At 33.6% G+C, this 21,111-nt stretch overlaps 1 protein-coding gene across 4 annotated transcripts; it reads right to left on the bottom strand.

Annotated features, from left to right (window-relative positions):
* Positions 1 to 13,065: 13,065 nt before the first annotated feature.
* LOC133699946 (ubiquitin carboxyl-terminal hydrolase 2-like) lies at positions 13,066 to 20,558 on the bottom strand. 4 transcript variants are annotated; one of them, XM_062123473.1, is made up of 6 exons: positions 20,265 to 20,558; positions 19,897 to 19,969; positions 18,971 to 19,017; positions 14,250 to 14,296; positions 14,047 to 14,149; positions 13,066 to 13,967 (listed from the first exon to the last, which is right to left on the bottom strand). In XM_062123473.1, exons 2-6 carry the CDS (start codon positions 19,925 to 19,927, stop codon positions 13,191 to 13,193), a joined length of 1,005 nt encoding a protein of 334 aa, XP_061979457.1. In that variant the 5' UTR covers positions 19,928 to 19,969; positions 20,265 to 20,558; the 3' UTR covers positions 13,066 to 13,190. The 4 variants fall into 4 exon arrangements, with proteins under 4 accessions (XP_061979457.1, XP_061979459.1, XP_061979458.1 ...); XM_062123475.1 differs by lacking the exon at positions 20,265 to 20,558 and adding an exon at positions 20,046 to 20,257; XM_062123474.1 differs by lacking the exon at positions 20,265 to 20,558 and adding an exon at positions 20,076 to 20,257.
* Positions 20,559 to 21,111: the final 553 nt, after the last annotated feature.

The raw sequence follows: 21,111 nt of genomic DNA, 5'->3' as shown, positions 1-21,111 counted from the left end.
ATCTTGAATGGGTTGAAAGATTATTGAGATATGATGTCAACACTAGGAAAATTGAGTTTTCAAATAGAACTCTGTCAAAATTTTGATAGAGATAATAATAATAAAATAAATTCCCTTGGTTTTTCGTAAACCATGACATAATATTAAACTTGATATTGTTTGAAATTTTATGAATGTTATATTGTTACTCATTTTGATCTATCAACTCATTCATGTAAAGATAATGAGTATTAGTTTCATGTATGTATATTTAAAATCAAATTAAGATAAAGTCTTCAATCATAATTTAGTCTTCCACTATTTTCATGTAAGTTAATAGCCATCCCTATTAATTTGAAAATTTTCACTTAAATCTTCTAATGGGCTAGGATCCTATTCAATTTACATAACCTTGAGTAGCTAAAAAAAATCAAAATAAATCAAATTACAAAGATAGCATAGCTTATTAATCATATCTCTTTGTGATTATTAAATTAGTTAGGTGATGACTTTTTATCTAAATATATGATGTGTTTTGCCTAACTACTTCCTTTAATATTATATGATCATAAGTAACTTATCCAAATTATATAAGTGTACTTAAGTAGGACTTAAAATTTACAATATTAAACATATTTGATTTACGTTAATTTTGAGTATCTCAACAAGTTATTCATGAATAAAACTATAGTTTTATGCATTTAAAATTAAAAGGAAACAAATCACGTTCTCAATATGTACTTCATATATTAATGAAGGATTTTTAGATTAATTAGGTATCATTCCATGGCATGATTGATATATCATTCATAACAATTATATGTAAACACATATCCCTAGCATGCTTTTCTAATTGGATGATTATAAACATATTTAAACTAATTCCCTCGAGCCATCAAGGGAATTAGATGGTCAAAACCTAGATAGTTACTACAAATCTTTATAGGTCCTTACAAGCATCACAAATGTATCCTTTTTCATCATTTTCTCTTCATCAAATTACAAAATAATTTTTCTATTCATATTTATGCATTTCTAAATTACATAACATTTACATAACTAAATAAGAGACCTTGAGTTACATTTGAGGAAAATTAGATGGGAAAAAAGTTTACATTTCAGAAGAAAATATAGAGAAAAGGCAGGACTTGCAAGCCCTATTTAATATTACTGTCATTCAACCCTAAAAAAACACAATCACATTGGTCTTGTAATCTCCATAATCATCCATCATACATTAAAACACATTAATATACATAAATAAATATATTGCATGCTTCAATTCTAATTATAGGCTTTATATGCAATTTAAAATAACATTTCTAACATAATATTTCTAACAGATTTAAAAATACTAAATCAAACTCAATTTGATAATTTCATAAAATTTATAAAATTTATTTATTTTAATTCTCTTTGAAAAAACATTTTTCAAGATTTAATAAGAAAATCGATCATATTAAAATTTATTAACATCTTAAAATATTTTAGCATTAATTAAATAAAAATATTTGGCTTTAAAACTCATTTCATTTTAGAAAAATATTTTAATTAAATCCTAGTCCAATTATGATATTTCAAAAAAAAATCATTAAATAATTTAATTCAATCCTAATCCAATTAGCAAAATTAGTTTTATAATCCAATCTTAATATAAAATAATTATTTTATATATATAGCAGAATCTTAATTCTACCTCAAACACCTTATTGTAATAAAGTATAAGTTACAAGGGCATAATCATATTTCTATCCTTAAAAGTTTAACTTTTATTTTCTTCTTTCTAAAACCACACCACATTTAGGAGAATCTAGCAAGAAGTCTTTGAAGGGACTTGCATATATTTTGGTGGAAGTATAAAACTCCTCACCTATTATGTATAGAGTTGGGTTTTTCAAAAAATATAAATACAGTGAAAACAATAATTAAATTGTTTTTTTCAAGAGTTTCAAGAATCATGTTAAATAATCTAGGATTGTTAAGGGTTTGATCCAAGATTACTTAAAGATTAATTCTTTCTTTTGAGGTTTGATCATCTCTTTAAGGCTGAGTTGCCACAACACATTTAAATATCTAACCTCTAATGGTAATTTACACAAACCACGCGATCAGAAATCTCTTAAAACCCTTTTAGGTGAGAGGGATTGTTATGCCTTGAGTGTTGATTCTTTCTTTTTGTATTTTCATGTGTTTTATACCATATAGAAAATATAAGGCATAATAATTTATTTATTGAGAAAAATTTGATAACCCTATTAATGATAAAATATCATTTTACCCCTTGAAAACTATCACATATATTATTTTAAAATGGTTTTAGAAATTTGTTCAATCAAGTCACTACTTAATTTTTCTTGGTCTAGAATTGTAATTTCCTAAATTAATTACATGTTATTACTCAATTTCTAAAACTTATTTACAATCAAGTGATACTTGATTAATCTATCCAATTTAATTACTTACCCATGGTTCTTTATATGTGTGAGCCATTAAGTTTTCTAATATGTTGGCCTAAATATAAATCACAATCCTAATCAAAATAAAATTAAATAAGTTAAGAAATTTAATTTATTATCAATTTAATAAAATAATTGATTTAAATTGAAGATTAAGTACAACATCTAAAAATGCATCATGGTTTCTCAAATATTAGAACAGTTATAAGTGATTTGACTAACCTTTTAGTGATTAATTTCTCTGTGTAATTATCATCCCTTCATCATGGATGTTTTGTTTTGGATATTTGAGCATGGAATATATTTGCTTTGTCATTTCATATTTGTTCTCAACATCATAGTCATTAATTCTTCAAACAAGATTTGAAACTCTTTTCAAATCTCATTCCACATTGTGCAAAGATTTCACAATCAATATTATTTGAGATTAGACAGAATATTTTCTTTAATTCATCTAAGGTGATGAATCCTCTCTTGATCACTCAAGTACTTTTATATAGTTCATGTTATATCTAATATCTACTTGTTTGTTACCATTGATTAAGGTAACATCTAGTCAAGATCATAGCATATCATTCTTTATATAAGATAACTTAGTGATTTCAAGTCTAAAGACCATTTACACAACTATTACATGAGTCTTCCATAAACACGAATGATCTCTCTCCATATGGAATCTTCATGTGGATCAGTTAAATACATGTCATTTAAGAAGCACCTTACGTATTAGTTCAAAGTATCTATCACACTTTAACTTATGAGAAAAATTTATTCATTTGCTAAAAACAAAAACATAGTTTGTATTAGTCTTAACAACTCTAATTAATGTGCAATATTAATAAAGCATCAACCAGGAGTATTTAGTAACAATACTTTGATGAAATAAAAATCTCATAATTATAACCATTTTATAATTTCATTTGCAAAATATTTTTGTCCCAAGAACTTTATCATTACTCTACACTTATTAACTAAATATAAATGAATATTAAAGATAAAAAAACCTTTATTAATAATAAATATGTTTTCACATGAACAAAGATAGTACTACATATAATCAATTGATCAATTGATTGACTATAAAAGGTTATACACTAACATATAGGCCCTTAATTAAGTCCATATCGTGTAAAGAAATAGTTTGCATCCCATACCTAAAACAAAGATGTTGGATTTTGACTAGAATAGAAAAAAAGCAGTTAACAACTCCATGTTAGGTTAAGTGGTGGTTCTAGATAGCTAAATGACATCGAAGAATTTTTAACGCTTTCATTGTTCACTAAAGCTTTCTTGCATCCTACCTAACCATCTGATGTAATTGGCAGGGGCAGTACTTAGCCATATTGGGATTGATTTAATCCATATTTTAAGATTTACATGGTTGTCATAAAAAGGAATCCTTTCTTTTTCAAGGTCTAGAGCAAAGTGCAGTCTTTTACTTTTTATGGATGTTTTTATAAAATATATATAGAATCTTCATTCATGTCTTCGAGTGTGGCACTAATGATAGACCAATTAACGTTATGCTTGCAATCTACAAGGTTTTGATGGAGTAAAGCTTGAGGATGTCATTCTTGTCTTTAACAAGAAACAAGAAGATGAGTGTTTAAGGTTCTTGATTGAATATTTATAGAAAAAAGGATTTTTATGTAACAAGGAATTTGGTGCAATTTAAGAAACCTAAATATCATATCTAAAAGCTAGATCACACATAATTTTTAAATTAAATTGATTGGTTGAAGCGTTTATCAAGTCATACATGTTTCTAAAATGATAAACAAATTTTATGTGAACAATGTAATTTTCCACATCATACTTGATTGATTTGATCGATTATTTTTTGTACAAGTGTGATAGGGGTTAATATCCATTCATTAAGAAATAAAAGCAATATAAGGAACATTGTTTACACTTAAAATAAACATACAAATGTCAAACATAGTGAATAATTATTGTTCATCATGAAATAAAGGAAGAGCGCTCAAATTGATCATAAATTAGAAAAAAATGATTGGGATGGAAAAGTCCTTGATTGACTAGATGAGTCGAAGTTGCAGTCAACCAAGCGATTAAAAGTTACAAACGATAAAAAAGAAACGATTAATCAACAAAATGTGAACTCATGCACAATAAAAGAGATACAATCTTATTCAGATGATGATTGTTCAATAGAATAACCCTTTGTCTTATGGGCAAATCTAGTATATTAACTTTACACCCTTTAGAACATGTGAGCTCTACTCATTTAGATTTAACATTAGTGATGTTTGGATCCCTTCCTCATGGGTTGAAGGGTTCGTTATTTTATGGACCATTTTACTAAACTCATTTAGTTTTACCATATAAGTATTAAATTAAAAGTTTATGATAATTTTATTTAGTTTAAAAAACTTGTTGAGAATCAATTTCATACTTATATTATATTAAAAGCTTGCAAACTGGTGGTATTCCAAAACTTTTTTGGTCTTTTTTTTTATAATAATTATGGCATTCTTCATCGTGATACTTACTCTTATACTCATGAGTAGAAGTATCTGTTTAATGTTATAATTGACATATTAATTCAATATACAAAGCCTACTAGAGTTAGCTAGGGTTAATTGTTTACATTCCTATATGTAATTCACGTGTACATATTTATTATTGAAAAGAATACAAGACAACAACTATGAGATTATAGTTCTCTTCGCAACTTTTCTCAAGCTAATTTTTTATATTGTTATATTAGTGTCAAGCATTAACAAAAGTGTGATAAGCAGCAGCTGGAACCAAGTGATGAGCTGGAGCCAAGTGATCTGGAGCCAAGAAGATCGCACAGAGTTCCTAAAAAGAATCGCAGGTTCATAGAGCTGTGAAGAGCCAGTCAAGGGAAGAACGAGTCAAGGGGATCCAGTCACTGCAGTGTCCTCAGTGCACGGGAGGAAGAAGTCAAGTCTTATTTATCAAATTAAATAAATGCCAACTATGTAGCAGGAGTCAGTTGCTAAGAATCCTGATTGTATGTAGTCGTGCCAGTATTTTAGGAAAGTTTGTTATTTCATTTCTGTATTTAAACTCTGGTATGAGACAGAGAAACCATTCATTCAAATTCAATAATATCAACTTGTGGCTTATTCTCGCCTGAAGCAGAATACAATTGTGATTTATCTTTGTCTTTTATTACTGGTTGTGACAGGTACCTATCAATTGGTATCAGAGCTGGTCAACAATGACAACAAATAAGGAGCGGATAGAAAATTTGGAAGTGGGTTTGGGAGGACTTCAGGATGAAATGAGTCGAATGGAGATTACCCTTGTTGACAGAATGCATCAGATGGAAGCCAACATTAACAAATTGACAGAGGCGTTACTGTCCAACAAAGAAGGATCCAGCAGCCAATCCATTGAGCGCAACGGACGACCTCGCCATCAGCGTGAAGAATTCACAGAACGAACAGATGGGAACAGACAGATGTTCTCTTCCAAACTGACGAAGCTTGAGTTTCCAATATACTCAGGAAACGACCCCATTGAATGGTTCAACAGAGTTGATCAATTCTTTGAGTATCAAGGCATTGCCGAAACACAAAAGGTGTCGTTAGCATCTTTTCATCTTCAAGGGGAGGCGAACCAGTGGTGGCAATGGCTGAGACGTGCTTACAAAGACGAAGACAGAGAGGTGACATGGCTAATTTTTGAGGAGGAATTGTGGGCAAGGTTTGGACTACCAGAATGTGAGGATTTTGATGAAGCATTGTTAAGGGTGAGACAAGGGGGCTCATTACGGGAGTACCAAAGAGAATTCGAGAGGCTGGGTAATCATGTGCAAGGCTGGACTCAAAAGGCACTAGTGGGGACTTTTATGGGAGGCTTGAAACCAGACATAGTAGAAGGGATTAGGATGTTTAAACCTAAATCATTGAAAGAAGCAATAAGCCTAGCCAGAATGCGAGATGAACAATTAACTCGCCAACGACGTAACAGTAAGCCATTTTCCATCAATCATAATCCAATTGCTTCCTTTTCTCCAACAAAGTCACCAGCGGCCATGCCCATGAAACGTCTTGCTTGGGACGAGATGCAGAAGAGACGATCTCAAGGTCTCTGCTTTAATTGTGACGAAAAATTCACTCCTGGCCATAAGTGTCAAAAGCCCCGTCTGTTGCTACTGGAAGGGGATGATGAGACGAGCTTGCAAGATGACGAGGAATTTGAAGGTGATGAACCTCAAATATCATTACATGCTCTTACTGGTTGGTCAACTACCAGAACAATGCGAATTATGGCAAGAATTGAGAATCAAGATTTGACTGTCCTCATTGACAGTGGCTCCACGCATAATTTTATTCGAACGGATTGCTAATTGGCTACACCTGCCATTGATACCAACACAGCCCTTCAACGTGAAGGTGGCAAATGGGAATCCATTGAAATGTCAGGGCAGATTTGAAAACATACATGTCCTACTTCAAGGTATTCCATTTATTCTGACTTTATATGCCCTCCCATTATGTGGATTGGATTTGGTTTTGGGAGTGCAGTGGCTAGAGCAATTGGGAACAGTGGCCTGTGATTGGAAGAAAATGACCATCGAATTTATGTGGAAGAATCAAATGCAGAAACTACAGGGAATTGATGCCCAACACATTCAACCCGCATCTCTAAAAGATGTTTCGAAGGAGCTGCGCCAAAGCAAAACAATGTTTGCTATCTGTTTGCAAACCGAAGCCGAGATACATGTCAGCAAAGTGGAGTTTGAAATGCAGCAGATGTTGGAGGAATTTGGAGATATTTTTCAAACTCCAGCTCAATTGCCACCGGTCCGGGAGATTGACCACACCATCACAGTCAAAGAAGGAACCGAGCCTGTCAATGTCAGACCATATAGGTATGCCTATTTTCAAAAAGCTGAAATTGAAAAACAAGTTCAAAACATGTTAAAATTGGGATTTATAAGATCAAGCACTAGCCCTTTTTCATCTCCTGTTTTGTTAGTTAAAAAGAAAGATGGCACATGGCGTTTTTGCACTGATTATAGAGCCCTTAATGCAGTAACAGTTAAAGACCGATTTCCTATTCCTACAGTAGATGACATGTTAGACGAACTACATGGGGCTGTTTATTTTACCAAACTAGATTTGACAGCTGGTTACCACCAGGTTAGGGTATCCCCAAATGATATTCATAAAACTGCTTTCCACACCCATAATGGTCATTACGAATACTTAGTCATGCCATTTGGTCTTTGTAATGCCCCCTCTACTTTTCAAGCCCTTATGAATGCCATATTTCGACCCTATCTTCGTAAATTTGTGTTAGTCTTTTTTGACGATATCTTGATCTATAGTCCCAATTGGACCATGCATCTTGAACATGTTCGCAAGGCTTTTGAAATTCTAAGGCAATACAAATTTTTTTGCAAAATTGAAGAAATGTGCATTTGGCCAACAGGAATTGGAGTACTTGGGGCATATTATTACTCCAATGGGGGTTAAGGTTGATCAAGCAAAAATCCAGGCAATGCTATCCTGGACAAGACCTACTAATATATATGAGCTTCGTGGATTTTTAGGTCTTACAGGTTATTACAGGAAATTTGTTCGTAATTATGAGATTCTTGCTCGTCCATTGGCATCCTTATTACGCAAAGGTCAATTTTGCTGGAATGATGACGCCGAGGCAGCTTTTGAGGCATTAAAGACATCAATAACTTCCACTCCAATCCTTGCAATGCCTAATTTTGTTGAAGTTTTTGTGATTGAGTCTGATGCTTCCGGAGATGGCATCGGTGTTGTTCTAACTCAACAAGGGCGGCCAATAGCTTTCATGAGTCGCGCTTTGAGGCTATCCAAGCGTGCATGGTCAACTTATGCGAGAGAAATGTTGGCTATGTAGTGGCTGTCCAGCTGTGGAGACCATACTTGTTAGGCCGTAAATTTGTGATCCAAACAGATCAACGCAGCTTAAAGTACCTATTGGAGCAGCGTATTACTACCCCAGAACAGCAGAAATGGGTATCGAAATTACTTGGCTATGATTATGAAATCGTGTATAAGCCAGGCAAGGAGAATTTGGCTGTAGATGCATTGTCACGTATGACGGGCAGCCCTTGCCTTTCACACTTATCTGTTCCACAAATTCACGTGTGGGATCAACTTAAGGCCGAAGCTGTTTCCCATCCTTACATGAAGAAAATTGGCAAGCTGGCTACTGAGAATCCGGATAGCCCCTATACATGGCGAAATGGGTTGCTTCACTACAAAAACAGAGTAGTAATTGCCCCCAACTCTGATATCATTCAGCAACTGTTACGTGAATTCCATGATTCACCTCTTGGGGGGGCATTCGGGTGTATTGCGCACCTATAAACGGCTGGCGCAACAGTTTTATTGGCCATCAATGGCTCGCATAGTGAAGGAATATGTAGCTTCTTGTGATGTATGTCAACGGGTGAAGTCAGACACACTGTCACCAGCGGGTTTATTGCAGCCATTACCCGTCCCCTGTCAAGTTTGGGATGACATCACGATGGATTTTATTGAGGGTCTCCCACAATCTAGCGGAAAGAACACAATTTTTGTTGTTGATCGACTTAGTAAGTCAGCACATTTCTTGGCATTGGCTCATCCTTATACAGCCAAAATGGTGGCTGAGAAATTCGTTGAAGGTGTGGTGAAGCTACATGGTATGCCACGATCCATTATTAGTGATAGAGATCTTATCTTTATCAGTCACTTTTGGGGTGAGTTCTTTAAATTGTCAGGTACCAAGCTGAAGATGAGTTCCGCATATCATCCACAAACGGATGGGCAATTTGAGGTTGTCAATCGCTGTGTCGAACAATATCTTCGGTGCTTTGTTCACCAGCAGCCCACCAAATGGAATTCACTTCTACCTTGGGCTGAGTTCTGGTATAATACCACTTATCATGCTTCCACAGGTATGACACCATTCCAGGCTCTTTATGGACGTTTACCACCGACAATTCCCCATTACCACATTGGCATGTCTCCGGTGAATGAAGTGGATCAGCAACTCGCCTCTAGAGATGAATTATTGAGTCTGCTCAAGGCCAACTTGCATGCTGCTAGTAATCGCATGCAATAACTCGCTAATTCTAAGCGACGTGATGTTGAATTTCAAGTGGGAGATTGAGTTTTTCTTAAGCTTCATCCTTACCGTCAGCAATCGATGGTCAAACGTGTATGCAAAAAATTGGCTAGTCGCTATTATGGACCCTATCAGATTGAAGAACGAATTGGCATAGTGGCGTATAGGCTGAAGTTGCCTACCCAGGCTCGTATTCATCCTGTTTTTCATGTGTCCTTGCTCAAAAAGAAAATTGGTGACGAGGCCGTCGATACGATCGATTTGCCTCCTATGACTACTGCGGGTGAAATGCTGATCGAACCTGAGGCCATCTTAGACACTCGTTGGATCAAGAAGGGGTCTCGGTTTGTCGAAGAAATTCTGGTGAAATGGAAACACCTGCAGACTGATGATGCAACTTGGGAAGATGCTGTGGCGTTACAAGAGCGATTTACCAACTTGAACCTTGAGGACAAGGTTCCCTTAAATGGGGGAGGTATTGATAAGCAGCAGCTGGAACCAAGTGATGAGCTGGAGCCAAGTGATCTGGAGCCAAGAAGATCGCACAGAGTTCATAAAAAGAATCGCAGGTTCATAGAGCTGTGAAGAGCCAGTCAAGGGAAGAACGAGTCAAGGGGATCTAGTCACTGCAGTGTCCTCAGTGCACGGGAGGAAGAAGTCAAGTCTTATTTATCAAATTAAATAAATGCCAACTATGTAGCAGGAGTCAGTTGCTAAGAATCCTGATTGTATGTAGTCGTGCCAGTATTTTAGGAAAGTTTGTTATTTCATTTCTGTATTTAAACTCTGGTATGAGACAGAGAAACCATTCATTCAAATTCAATAATATCAACTTGTGGCTTATTCTCGTCTAAAGCAGAATACAATTGTGATTTATCTTTGTTTTTTATTACTAGCTGTGACAGGACCTATCAAAGTGGAATTGTATTGACGAGAATAAGAATTACCCTTTAAATGGTGGGTTATTTCTGTGCATAATGGTTATTCGAGGAAGAGTTGTGAGATATGTTCATCCTTTAAAGTCTTTTTTGTCAATATTCCTTCCTTGGTTTTTTACAAAGGATTTATATAACTTCAACCTGTACTGTTTTGGCACTTTTACTGGGAGAGAAGATAATATTCATCAAACATTACTATCTGGTCAATGGTTAAGAATTCCTTAACACTTGCAGAGAATTGTAATTTTTTTAATATTAAAAAAAGGGTTAATGATTCATTGTTGATCAAAACATAAAATATTATGGATTAAAAGTTTTTGTTATTCTCAACGAAAACCAATGGCCTTGATAATATGAATAATATTGTCCTTTTTATATTATTCATTAGTCAACCGAATAAATCAATCTTTTCATAATTTCTTAACATAATAAAACTACCTAAATATTCTTAAAAGCAAATAATATTAAACTGGCATTAAAAGGCTTCCTTTTCTTTTTCTTTTTTAAGCATAATAAAATAACATAATTACCTTTAGAATAAAAAATTATTAAACTAGTGTTTTTGTATTTTCAAGTTGATTTTTTTTTTTTTTGTAATAATCAAGTTGAAAAAGGTGGAATTTTCTATTTTAACATATATATATATATATATATATATATGGTTGTCGCATGCAACGCCCATGTTAGTGGGTGGAAAACGATCATGTTATTCGGACAACGCATGAGACGTCTTATGACAAACTTATGGTGGCTTTCAAGGCAACATTTGAATTGTCTCGGTGACCCCTTCATCCCTGGGTAGCAATCTTTAGTTTGGTGCTGAGGATCTTTTTTTTTTCCTTCTTTTATCTCCCCCTTGATTTCCATATCAGCCCCACTAATTTCTTAAAGTAACTCTTTAATTTGTTTTTTCAACTTTAATCCCTATTTTTTTTTATTACAGTTTATTTTATTTGAAATAATTTATAAAATTCAATTTGTTTTTCAATTTCTTCCTCCAAATTTTTTCAACGTATTTGGTTTCTATTCTTTTGATTGCTATTTTTTTTGTTTTCTTATTCTTTTCTTGATTTATGTTATTTTTCAATTTGTCCCTCATTATTTTATTTCATTTAATTTCTATACTAGATTTGGTTTTTATTTTTTTGATTGCTATTTTTATCCTTTCCTTGATTTATATTTTTTTTTTTAATTTTATCCCTCATTATTTTGTTTTATTTCATTTAAATTTTATATTAGAGATGGTCCTCATTCTTTTTACTGTTATTTTTTAAAATTTTTTTGGATGAATAGGGATTTTACTTCATGACTTTTTTGGCTTTGCCTTTTATAGGTAACCCGTTCTTATGACTTAAGTTACAGGTTTTAAAGATTAATCCGATTTAACTTTGGTTTTTTTAGTTTTTTTTAAATTATTTTTTTTTCAATTTCATCATTCGACAATAGGTTATTGAGTCTTTAGCTTCGTGATTTTTGCAGTTTTTCTTTCTATGAGGTTATCCTGATCTTATATTTCGAGTTGTGAGTTAGTCGAGTTAATTTAGGTCGACTCAAGTTTTTTTTAATCGATTTTTTTTAGTTTAGCCTTTTATTGATTTATTCAATTTCTTTTATACAAAGTTATTTGACCTCACAACCAAGTTGCGAATTTGACATACTCGAGTTAGGTTTTTTTGTTTTAATTTGTCCTTGAGCTTTTATTTTACTGATAATTGAGCTTTATAATTGAGATTATTCCATTCTCATTTAACTTTACTTCTTTTTTTAATCAAATAAGATCATTAAGATCTTTTAAGAATATTTAGAGAGTATTTTTTTTATAATATTAATAATTGTTTATTTTTTTGATTAGTCATTATCTCTTTTTTTTTATTGTCATTGACCATTTTTTTATAATTATATTATTAAATGAACCAAGCTTATTAAATTTATTAACCAAGCTTATTAAATTTATTCAAATTAATGACTCAGGTCTCAAATTTTTCTTGCGCCTTTAAAAATATTATTATATGAACATTTTTGTTTTATATTTGAAAAAACTTGACTAGGCTTGTGGCATAGCAGGTACCACTTACATAATATATACCAAATCATTTCAGTATCATCATTATCTCTCATTCATAATTTTATGTATCAAATTGGGTCAATTTGACTTTCATATCATATCATTATTTTTTTTATACACGTATTGATCAATTCAAACAGAGTCATGACCTCTTTTATTAAGAAAAAAACTAGAAAAACTGTACCGAATAAGAACATGAACTCAGTGAAAGAAGATGTTTCGATAGCTGAAGTGAAATGAAACGACCAAGAACAGAACGCCTTCTGTTTTGATTTAATTGCAAACCGGCTGTTCCAAGTGCATCGAGCCACCGAAACCATTAATGCAGAGTGGTCTATAGATTTATTTTATGGGGATAAAAAAAAAAACCTTTTAAGCACTTTTGAAAAAGATTCAATGGGGTTTTGAAAAAGAGTAAACAATCCAGTTGGATTTTAGAGCGAACAGAAACATGCCATCATTTGGCATAATACTCTACTTCTGAATGACGCTGCAACTAGAAAAAAAAAAGAAAGTTCCATGAAAGTAGTCTACGACATGGCAAAGCAGCTTCACATACGCGGAAGAGAGATCAAATAACAATGCGGAAAACGTTTGCATATATACTAGCAACATGAACTTAAAATCAGTGTCACACCTACTAAGAACATAAATAAAAACCTTTTACTTGGAGGCGCTGGTTTTTTGCTTGGCCTTCTCTATAAGGGGCTTCAGTTGCTTCTTTTCAGCAAGAATCTTGAGGAAGTTGAACAAAAACGGAATATAATTGTGCTTCCTACGGATATTTTCTGTTCTCCATTTCTTGAATTTTTCTTCCTCCATCAAAATCTTTTCTGTAGCACTTTCAATCGCAGCATTCACTTCAGACATGGATTTGTTCAGAGATTCATAGTTGCCATTGTCGACCAGTCTTTCTGCCTGGAAAGCAGCTAGCTGCTGCAAGATACGCTCCCTCCTCTTTTGGAGCTCCTTGAGTTCGGCAGTATACATTTCTTTCCTGTTTTTGACTATTGCCAAGAGATTAAATCTTATCTCACTATTGGAATGCCTTTCTATGCGTTCCTGGATCACTGGCTGCACCATAAGCAGCCAGTCCATATCACCATGCCCACCAGTGCACTGACCAAGGCTGATGGGTCCCTCTTTCAATCCATCAAGTTCATATAGCACTCCATCAACAGGCAAGTAACTTATAAAATGGTACACGTCATCTTCTTTGCTGGCTGCCTTCTGCTCTTCAGGAACAAAAGGCCCAAGTCGTGCAAAACTGTTATGGGCTGCACGTATAGCTTCGCAGTTATTAATAGCCAACCCTTTGAGCTCAGGAGGAAAAGTCTTGGTGAATTCTTTTAATTTCGACAATTCTGGACCAATGTCCATATCTGGGCAGTTCATGAGGATAGACAAAATTGCTTGACTTGCACAAGCATTGTTAATAACCTACAAGATAGGAAAAACCTTTCGAAAATTAATTAGAGCTTATGATCCTCCACTGATTGAAGACCTCATCTAAACATACCTGACGGGCAAAAAAGAGATTAGGATTTGGATCCGTAATTACAACACGTTCATCTTTCTCTTCTGGGCGCCATTTGAAAAGAAAAACCAACCCATATACAGGTCTGCAAAAGGAGTAAGAGAAAGTCACATGTTAGCGTAAAGAAAATGGCGACCCAACATAAGATATAAAATGATATAGGGCCATAGAATTCAGAAACTAACCTCAGGCTGTCAAGAGAATCAAGGTCCAATGAATACAACTCTTCAACCTGTAAAGAAGCATCAAGATATCATATCCAGTTCATGGAGGTTAGGGGTTGGACCTCATTGAAAAAAAAATGCACAACTCATAGACTGTGCATTTCTAACAAACAAGTAGAGTGATTATTGTCAATATATTCTCCTTTCCTTATTTAATTTCTTTCATAGCTATCAGTATATTCTCCTTTCCTTATTGTATTTCTTTCATAGCTGTCAATATATTCTTCTTTCCTTATTTAATTTCTGTCATAGCTGTATATCCCTTGATTCTCTCTAAGATCTCAATTATTGTCTAGGCCTAGGATCTGATTATATTTATTAGACCCTAGAATTAAGAGATTTGCTACTTCTTGATGTATATATATATATATATATATATTGTAACTCTCTTAGTGAAATATACAGAAAACATTTCAGAATTTCTCTTGTCATAGTATCAGAGCCAAAACTCTGAAATCAATTCATCTTGTGTCTAGTTCCTTGTCTGGTTCTTCTATTCTGTTTTTTCTTGGACTTGATCTCTTGGTTCTAGTTAAATCATGTCTCTGGAACGATCTGAACATTTTCTTGTTCTATTTACTGGAAAGAACTATTCTGCTTGGACTTTCCAGTTTTAGATTTTTGTCAAGGGAAAGGAATTATGGGGTCATATTGCTGGGACAGTTCCTGCACTTGACAGTGAGAAGGAGAAATATGTGAAATGGGAGGTGAAGGATGCTCAGATTATGTCTTGTATCCTTGGAAGTATGGAACACTTCATGCTTCTCAATCTCAAGCCTTACAAATCCTCTAGAGAAATGTTGGATTACCTGAAGAAAGTTTACAACCAAAGCAATACAGCATGAAGGTTCCAATTGAACTCGAGTTGGGTCAACTCAGTCAAGGTAGTATGTCAATACAAGAGTTTTATTCTTCCTTTGTAAATCTTTGGGTTGAGTACACAGACATTGTGTATGCAAGTGCACCTCTGAAGAACTTATTGCTATCCAAAGTGTGCATGAGACCAACAAGCGTGATCAGTTTTTAATGAAGTTAGGGGGGAATTTGAAGCAATCAGGTCCAACCTGATTAATAGAGAACCAGTTCCTTTCTTGGATATTTGTGTAGGAGAGTTTCTCAGGGAAGAACAACGAATCATTACACAGGCTGTCTTGGAGCAGAAAGCTCAAAATTCTACTCCAATTCCTGTTGCTTACGCTGCTCAAGGGAGATCTAGAGGTAGAAATATGTTTAATGTCCAGTGCTATAGCTGCAAAGGATTTGAGCACATTGCCACTACTTGTACTAAAAAAAAAACATTTCTGAATTGTCAATATATTCTCCTTTCCTTATTTAATTTCTTACAATAGTTGCAGAATTTTTTAGTACAAGTAGTGGCAATGTGCCCAAATCCTTTGCAGCTATAGCACTGAACATTAGACATTTCTACCTCCTTTAGATCTCCCTTGAGCAGCGTAGGTAGCAGGAATTGAAGTAGAATTTTGAGCTTTCTGCTCCAAGACAGCCTGTGTAATGATCCATTGTTCTTCCCTGAGAAGCTCTCCTACACAAATATCCAAGAAAGGAACTGGTTCTCTATTCATCAGGTTAGACCTGATTGCTTCAAATTCCCCCCTTAACTTCATTAAAAACTAATCATGTTTGCTGGTCTCATGCACACTTTGGATAACAATAAGTCCTTCAGGAGGTACACTTGCATACACAATGTCTGTGTACTTAGCCCAAAGATTTACAAAGGAAGAATAAAACTCTTGTATTGACATACTGCCTTGACTGAGTTGACCCAACTCGAGTTCAATTGGAACCTTCGTGCTGTATTGCTTTGGTTGTAAACTTTCTTCAGGTAATTCCACATTTCTCTAGAGGATTTGTAAGGCTTGAGATTGAGAAGCATGGAGTGTTCCATACTTCCAAGGATCCAAGACATAATCTGAGCATCCTTCACCTCCCATTTCACATATTTCTCCTCCTCCTTCTCACTGTCAGGTGCAGGAACTGTCCTAGCAATATGACCCCATAATTCCTTTCCTTTGACAAAAAACTGAAACTGGAAAGCCCAGGCAGAATAGTTCTTTCCAGTAAATCGAACAAGAAAATATTCAAATCGTTCCAGAGACATGATTTAACTAGAAACAAGAACCAAGAGATCAAGTCCAAGAAAAAACAGAATAGAAGAACCAGACAAGGAACTAGACACAAGATGAATTGATTTCAGAGTTTTGGCTCTGATACCATGACAAGATAATACAAGAGAAATTTTGAAATGTTTTTTTTTAGTACAAGTAGTGGCAATGTGCTCAAATCCTTTGCAGCTATAGCACTGGACATTAGACATATTTCTACCTTGGTATCAGAGCTGATGCCTTTACAAAAGCCTTGACACGCCAACGACATAAGTTTCTCAGTAGCAAATTGATGTTGTTAGACCTACCCGCATCAATTTGAGGAGGGATGTCAGTATATTCTCCTTTCCTTATTTAATTTCTTTCATAGCTGTCAGTATATTCTCCTTTCCTTATTGTATTTCTTTCATAGCTGTCAATATATTCTTCTTTCCTTATTTAATTTCTGTCATTTCTATCATAGCTGTATATCCCTTGGTTCTCTCTAAGATCTCAATTATTGTCTAGGCCTAGGATTAAGGGATCTGATTATGTTTATTAGACCATAGAATTAAGGGATTTGATACTTCTTGATGTATATATATATTGTAAGTCTCTTAGTGAAATATACAGAAAACATTTCAAAATTTCTCTTGTATTATCTTGTCAATTATGCCTTAAGTGATAGAAACACATGGTACTTTTGGTTCCTGTTCTTCAGTTACTTCTAGTCTCTTAAGAAGGTCCCATTTGGTAACTGCAAATACAATATTTGATAATGTCCCGAATAATCATTTAAATTAGCATTGAATATAGTCTTTTTTATACCATTCAGGTAGGTATAACAAATAGGTATCAGGAATGAAAATGGAATCGAAATGGTAACACAAAATGAGAATGGCATTAAATTCTAAACACTAGATTGGGTATAACAGTTAAGAATCAGAATGGAACCTTGAAATGGCAATCCCTGGAAAAAAAAAGCAGTGAACTTATAGTGCTCCACAGAAACTGAAAAACTTGTGACTAGGCTCGAAAGCCTTTTACCGGTGTTTCCTTGTTGTTCGTGAGCATGGTTGAGGTGGTAATGCTGATGGAAACGGTGGTGGTGATGGGTCATGGTGGTGGTGATGGTTGGCAGTGGTGTTAGTGGCAACAATGATGGTAATAAAGATGGGAGTTTTTTTTTTTTTTTTAATAGGTGTACTTTAAAACTTATTTCCCCAAACAAAGAACTTGTAACTTATTTCCCACAATTTTCCATATAAGCACCAAATTAATGTAATTAATTCAATGCTACATAAGCATATATCAAAAGAAAAAAAAAATTCAAAAGCTATATGCACAATACAAACAAGTAAGCTGAGCTAATATGGATTAAGCATTGGATAGAAAAAAGTTGTTCCAACACTGATTTTTAAATTCCATAATAGCATAATTCTAAAATGAAAATAAAATTCCTTGATAGCAGTAATTTTTTTCTTCTTGGAGGAAATACAAGTCAAACAAGTTTTATTAAGAGTGATCACAGTGTAAGATACGGATGCATTTTTTATCACACAGTTCATTACTGGTGACTACTATTCAAGAATTATGATGGAAAGTCAGACACAAATTAGTTAGTCAATAAAACTGATAATGGAACGTGCAAATGGAGAATAATGAGTATTTTTACATAGCTTGTCTCCTCCAACAAATCCTTGATAAAAGCAGCTACATCAGGAACCCCAAGAGATTATTCCTTATCATCTTAATTTTGAAATGTTACCTCTAGTGGAATTAAAATTGATATAGGATCACTCAAACAAACTCTAGAAGAAAGCAGAACCGCCCAAAATGCCTTATTTAAGTTATCAATAGATTCATATTGATTAGAGGTGTAAAATAATTGAGAAACTCGCATAGCATGATACCCATACCCCCGGAACAAAAGTGAGAGAGTTACAAAAATATTTTTGAAGTGTTGGTACAGTAAGTATTTTTAGGATTTTCTATTTCCACATATTAAATCATTAGCACTTTTTATGCTTGTGTGTAAGAGATACCTTATTTTAGTAAATAAGTATAAAAGTACCCTATTTAAAAAAATAAGTTTTAAAAGTACCTCAATAGGGGAAAGAAAAATTCAATGATGGTGGTGCTATAGTGATGGGTGGTCGTTTAGTAATAGATAAGTGGTCATCATGGTGGTGATAGTTACAATAGAAGGCAGTGGTGGTAGTTATAGCAATGGTAATGATCATATGAAGAGGTGAAATATCATTTTATTAGCTTTGATTGGCATGTGGTTGTGGTAATTGTGAAATTGATAATGAATTTGAAATAATATCACATTCTTTAACCAATACAAAAAAAAAAACCATTCCCAATGAGCTTAAAAATGGGAGCAAAAATGACCCAAGTGTCAAAAAGTTGAGGACAAACTAAAGATCAACCATGTTACCTTCCCTAAAATACATTTAAACTTGACAGAAAAAAACAGTGGAATTATCACTTGCATTCCAGAGCATTTAAAATACTGAATGGCATAAAAATGGAGAGGAACTTGACATAACAAGAAAATCGAGATTTATAGGTTACCTGTGCACCTTTTACATGCATTTGTTGTATAAGTTCCGTGAACACACCTGGATTACAAGCTAGGAGTCTCAGCAAAGAGGTTTCCATTCAAAAACTACAACACAGTATGGATATAATATATGTTCATGCATGTATCCATGTGTGAGAACCATAAACTACTCTTTCCTTGGCAATTAACAATCCACAAGCTAAGATTGTCAGCTATATAGTTAAAAATTACAAATGCAGCATGAAATATTTACAGGCAGATATGTCCATCTAAAGACAGAAGATTAATCCAAATGAAATTATTTTTCTTCATGAACACCTGAAATCTATCAAAATAATAACAGGATTGTATCACCCATTTGTATAAAACAAAAATTAAATACAAAAATTCAAAAAATTAAATTCTATGGCATCCTTTATTGCTAGAGATTCCCCTGTATGTGTAACAGGAAGCCTGGTATGTAGAGGCTAAATCCAATTATCCAAAGACATGGGAGTCTTTTACTGGTTTCAAGAATCTGGATGGGTATAAAGTCCATGTATAGATACAGTCAAGAATCTATATTCAAGATCTTGGAGTGGTTGGGGGTTCTTCTACTCGGTCATTCTCACCAACAGCTTTGTGTTTTTTCAATAGCATTGTCAGGATAAATAGACAAGCATCACAAAGAAAACCCTGGCTTCTAAGAAGCAAGAGATACTATTCTTTTAATGCTCGTAACAAGTGAAATGATAGATCCATAATATCGTATCCAAAAAAAGAAAAGAAATTGAAAGACCCTGCATTCCTGGCAGATGCTCAAAATCAAACAAATCAAAGCACACTTCCCCAAAACCTTTCTGCTTTAGATTTTCCAAAACCCTCAAACTGACACAGAAGCAACTCCTCTAAGGTATTTTGAACTAATATAAGACTCATAAGAATTTAGAAACAATACCTGGATTAGACTCAATAGTGCACCAAGACATGATGATTGATTCGCCACAATAACAGTAACAGTAACTCTAAGCCTGCAAGGAAACATACAATTAAATTTAATTTTGAAGCGGAATTGACCCCTATGGAGAATTAGGCTACGAAAGATACCAAATCATATATTCTTTAAAAATCACAAACCCTAACTCCTATTGCTTCATATTTCCGTAGCAGCAGAAACCGCTAGCATAACAAACGACAACCCTATCTCTTTGTAAAATCAACACACGTAGCTACTAATTTATCAGAATACAAAAAGGAAGAGACGACGTTGAAGAAGAAGCAAGCATCAGCTCTGCAAAATTTAGTAAAAGGAGAGTTTTAGGTTACCTCGCAGTGACAGTTGCTTCCTGCTTTTTCCGTTATTGCTCACTCAAGATTTCTCTTCTATTAATATTTACTATATTATTAATTAGAAAAGATTAATTATAACTGAGTACATGAACTTTATTTAGTACTTCTGAACTGTGATCTAATGAACAAACATTTAAATCATTTAATTATTCTTTTTCATTCATAATAAGATTTTGATAAAGACTAAACGGCCTACCAAATCCACTTTGCAATTACTCTCAATTGCGCTTTGGATTTGCACAATGCATTTTTGTGTTTTTTTTTTTAATTCCATTCTTTTTTGCAATTGAACTTGATCTTTTCTTTTATTTTTCTTTTATAGACCTCTCACATTGTAAAAAAAACATTGGGTTTATGCTCAATTATATAAAAAATTGGTAAGATTTTCCTTTTTCAAAGTGATTTTAAATATAGAAAGTGGAATTGATAATAAGTAAAAATAAAAGGCTGTAAAGAAAGAAAAAAACATATTGTAGAACAAAAAAAAAAGAAAAAAGAAAGAAGAAAAACAACATTGATGGAGCCATGTCGTGGATAATTGATCTACATGCACTACCTACGAATGACGGGGTGTGGCATATTATATTATATTAAAAAAAAAACCGAAAAGGTGTGGCATTTTTATTATTAGTCAAAAGAGAAAAACATTGTGGATTCTAATAATGTTTTAAAGTAATTTTTTTAAAAAAATATCTTATTTGAATTTTTTTATTTTGATTTCTTGATTTTTTTTTAATTTATTTCTTTAACATTACATATATTTGAGATTAGAATTAGTTGTGTTTTGGTTGCCACACTAGGGGATTGCACAATATTAAGGAAA

The sequence above is a fragment of the Populus nigra genome, chromosome 7 (genome assembly GCF_951802175.1).
Source record: "Populus nigra chromosome 7, ddPopNigr1.1, whole genome shotgun sequence".
Lineage (NCBI taxonomy): Eukaryota > Viridiplantae > Streptophyta > Magnoliopsida > Malpighiales > Salicaceae > Populus > Populus nigra.
This window is presented reverse-complemented; position numbering and strand designations above follow the sequence as displayed.

Excerpts from the sequence above, each read along its gene's own strand:
- LOC133699946 (XM_062123473.1), bottom strand. The coding sequence starts at position 19,927 with ATGTCTTGGTGCACTATTGAGTCTAATCCAG. Across the intron at positions 19,018-19,896 it reads CACTATTGAGTCTAATCCAG|GTGTGTTCACGGAACTTATA; the intron begins GTATTGTTTCTA and ends CTTGTAATCCAG. Across the intron at positions 14,297-18,970 it reads TGCATGTAAAAGGTGCACAG|GTTGAAGAGTTGTATTCATT; the intron begins GTAACCTATAAA and ends GCTTCTTTACAG.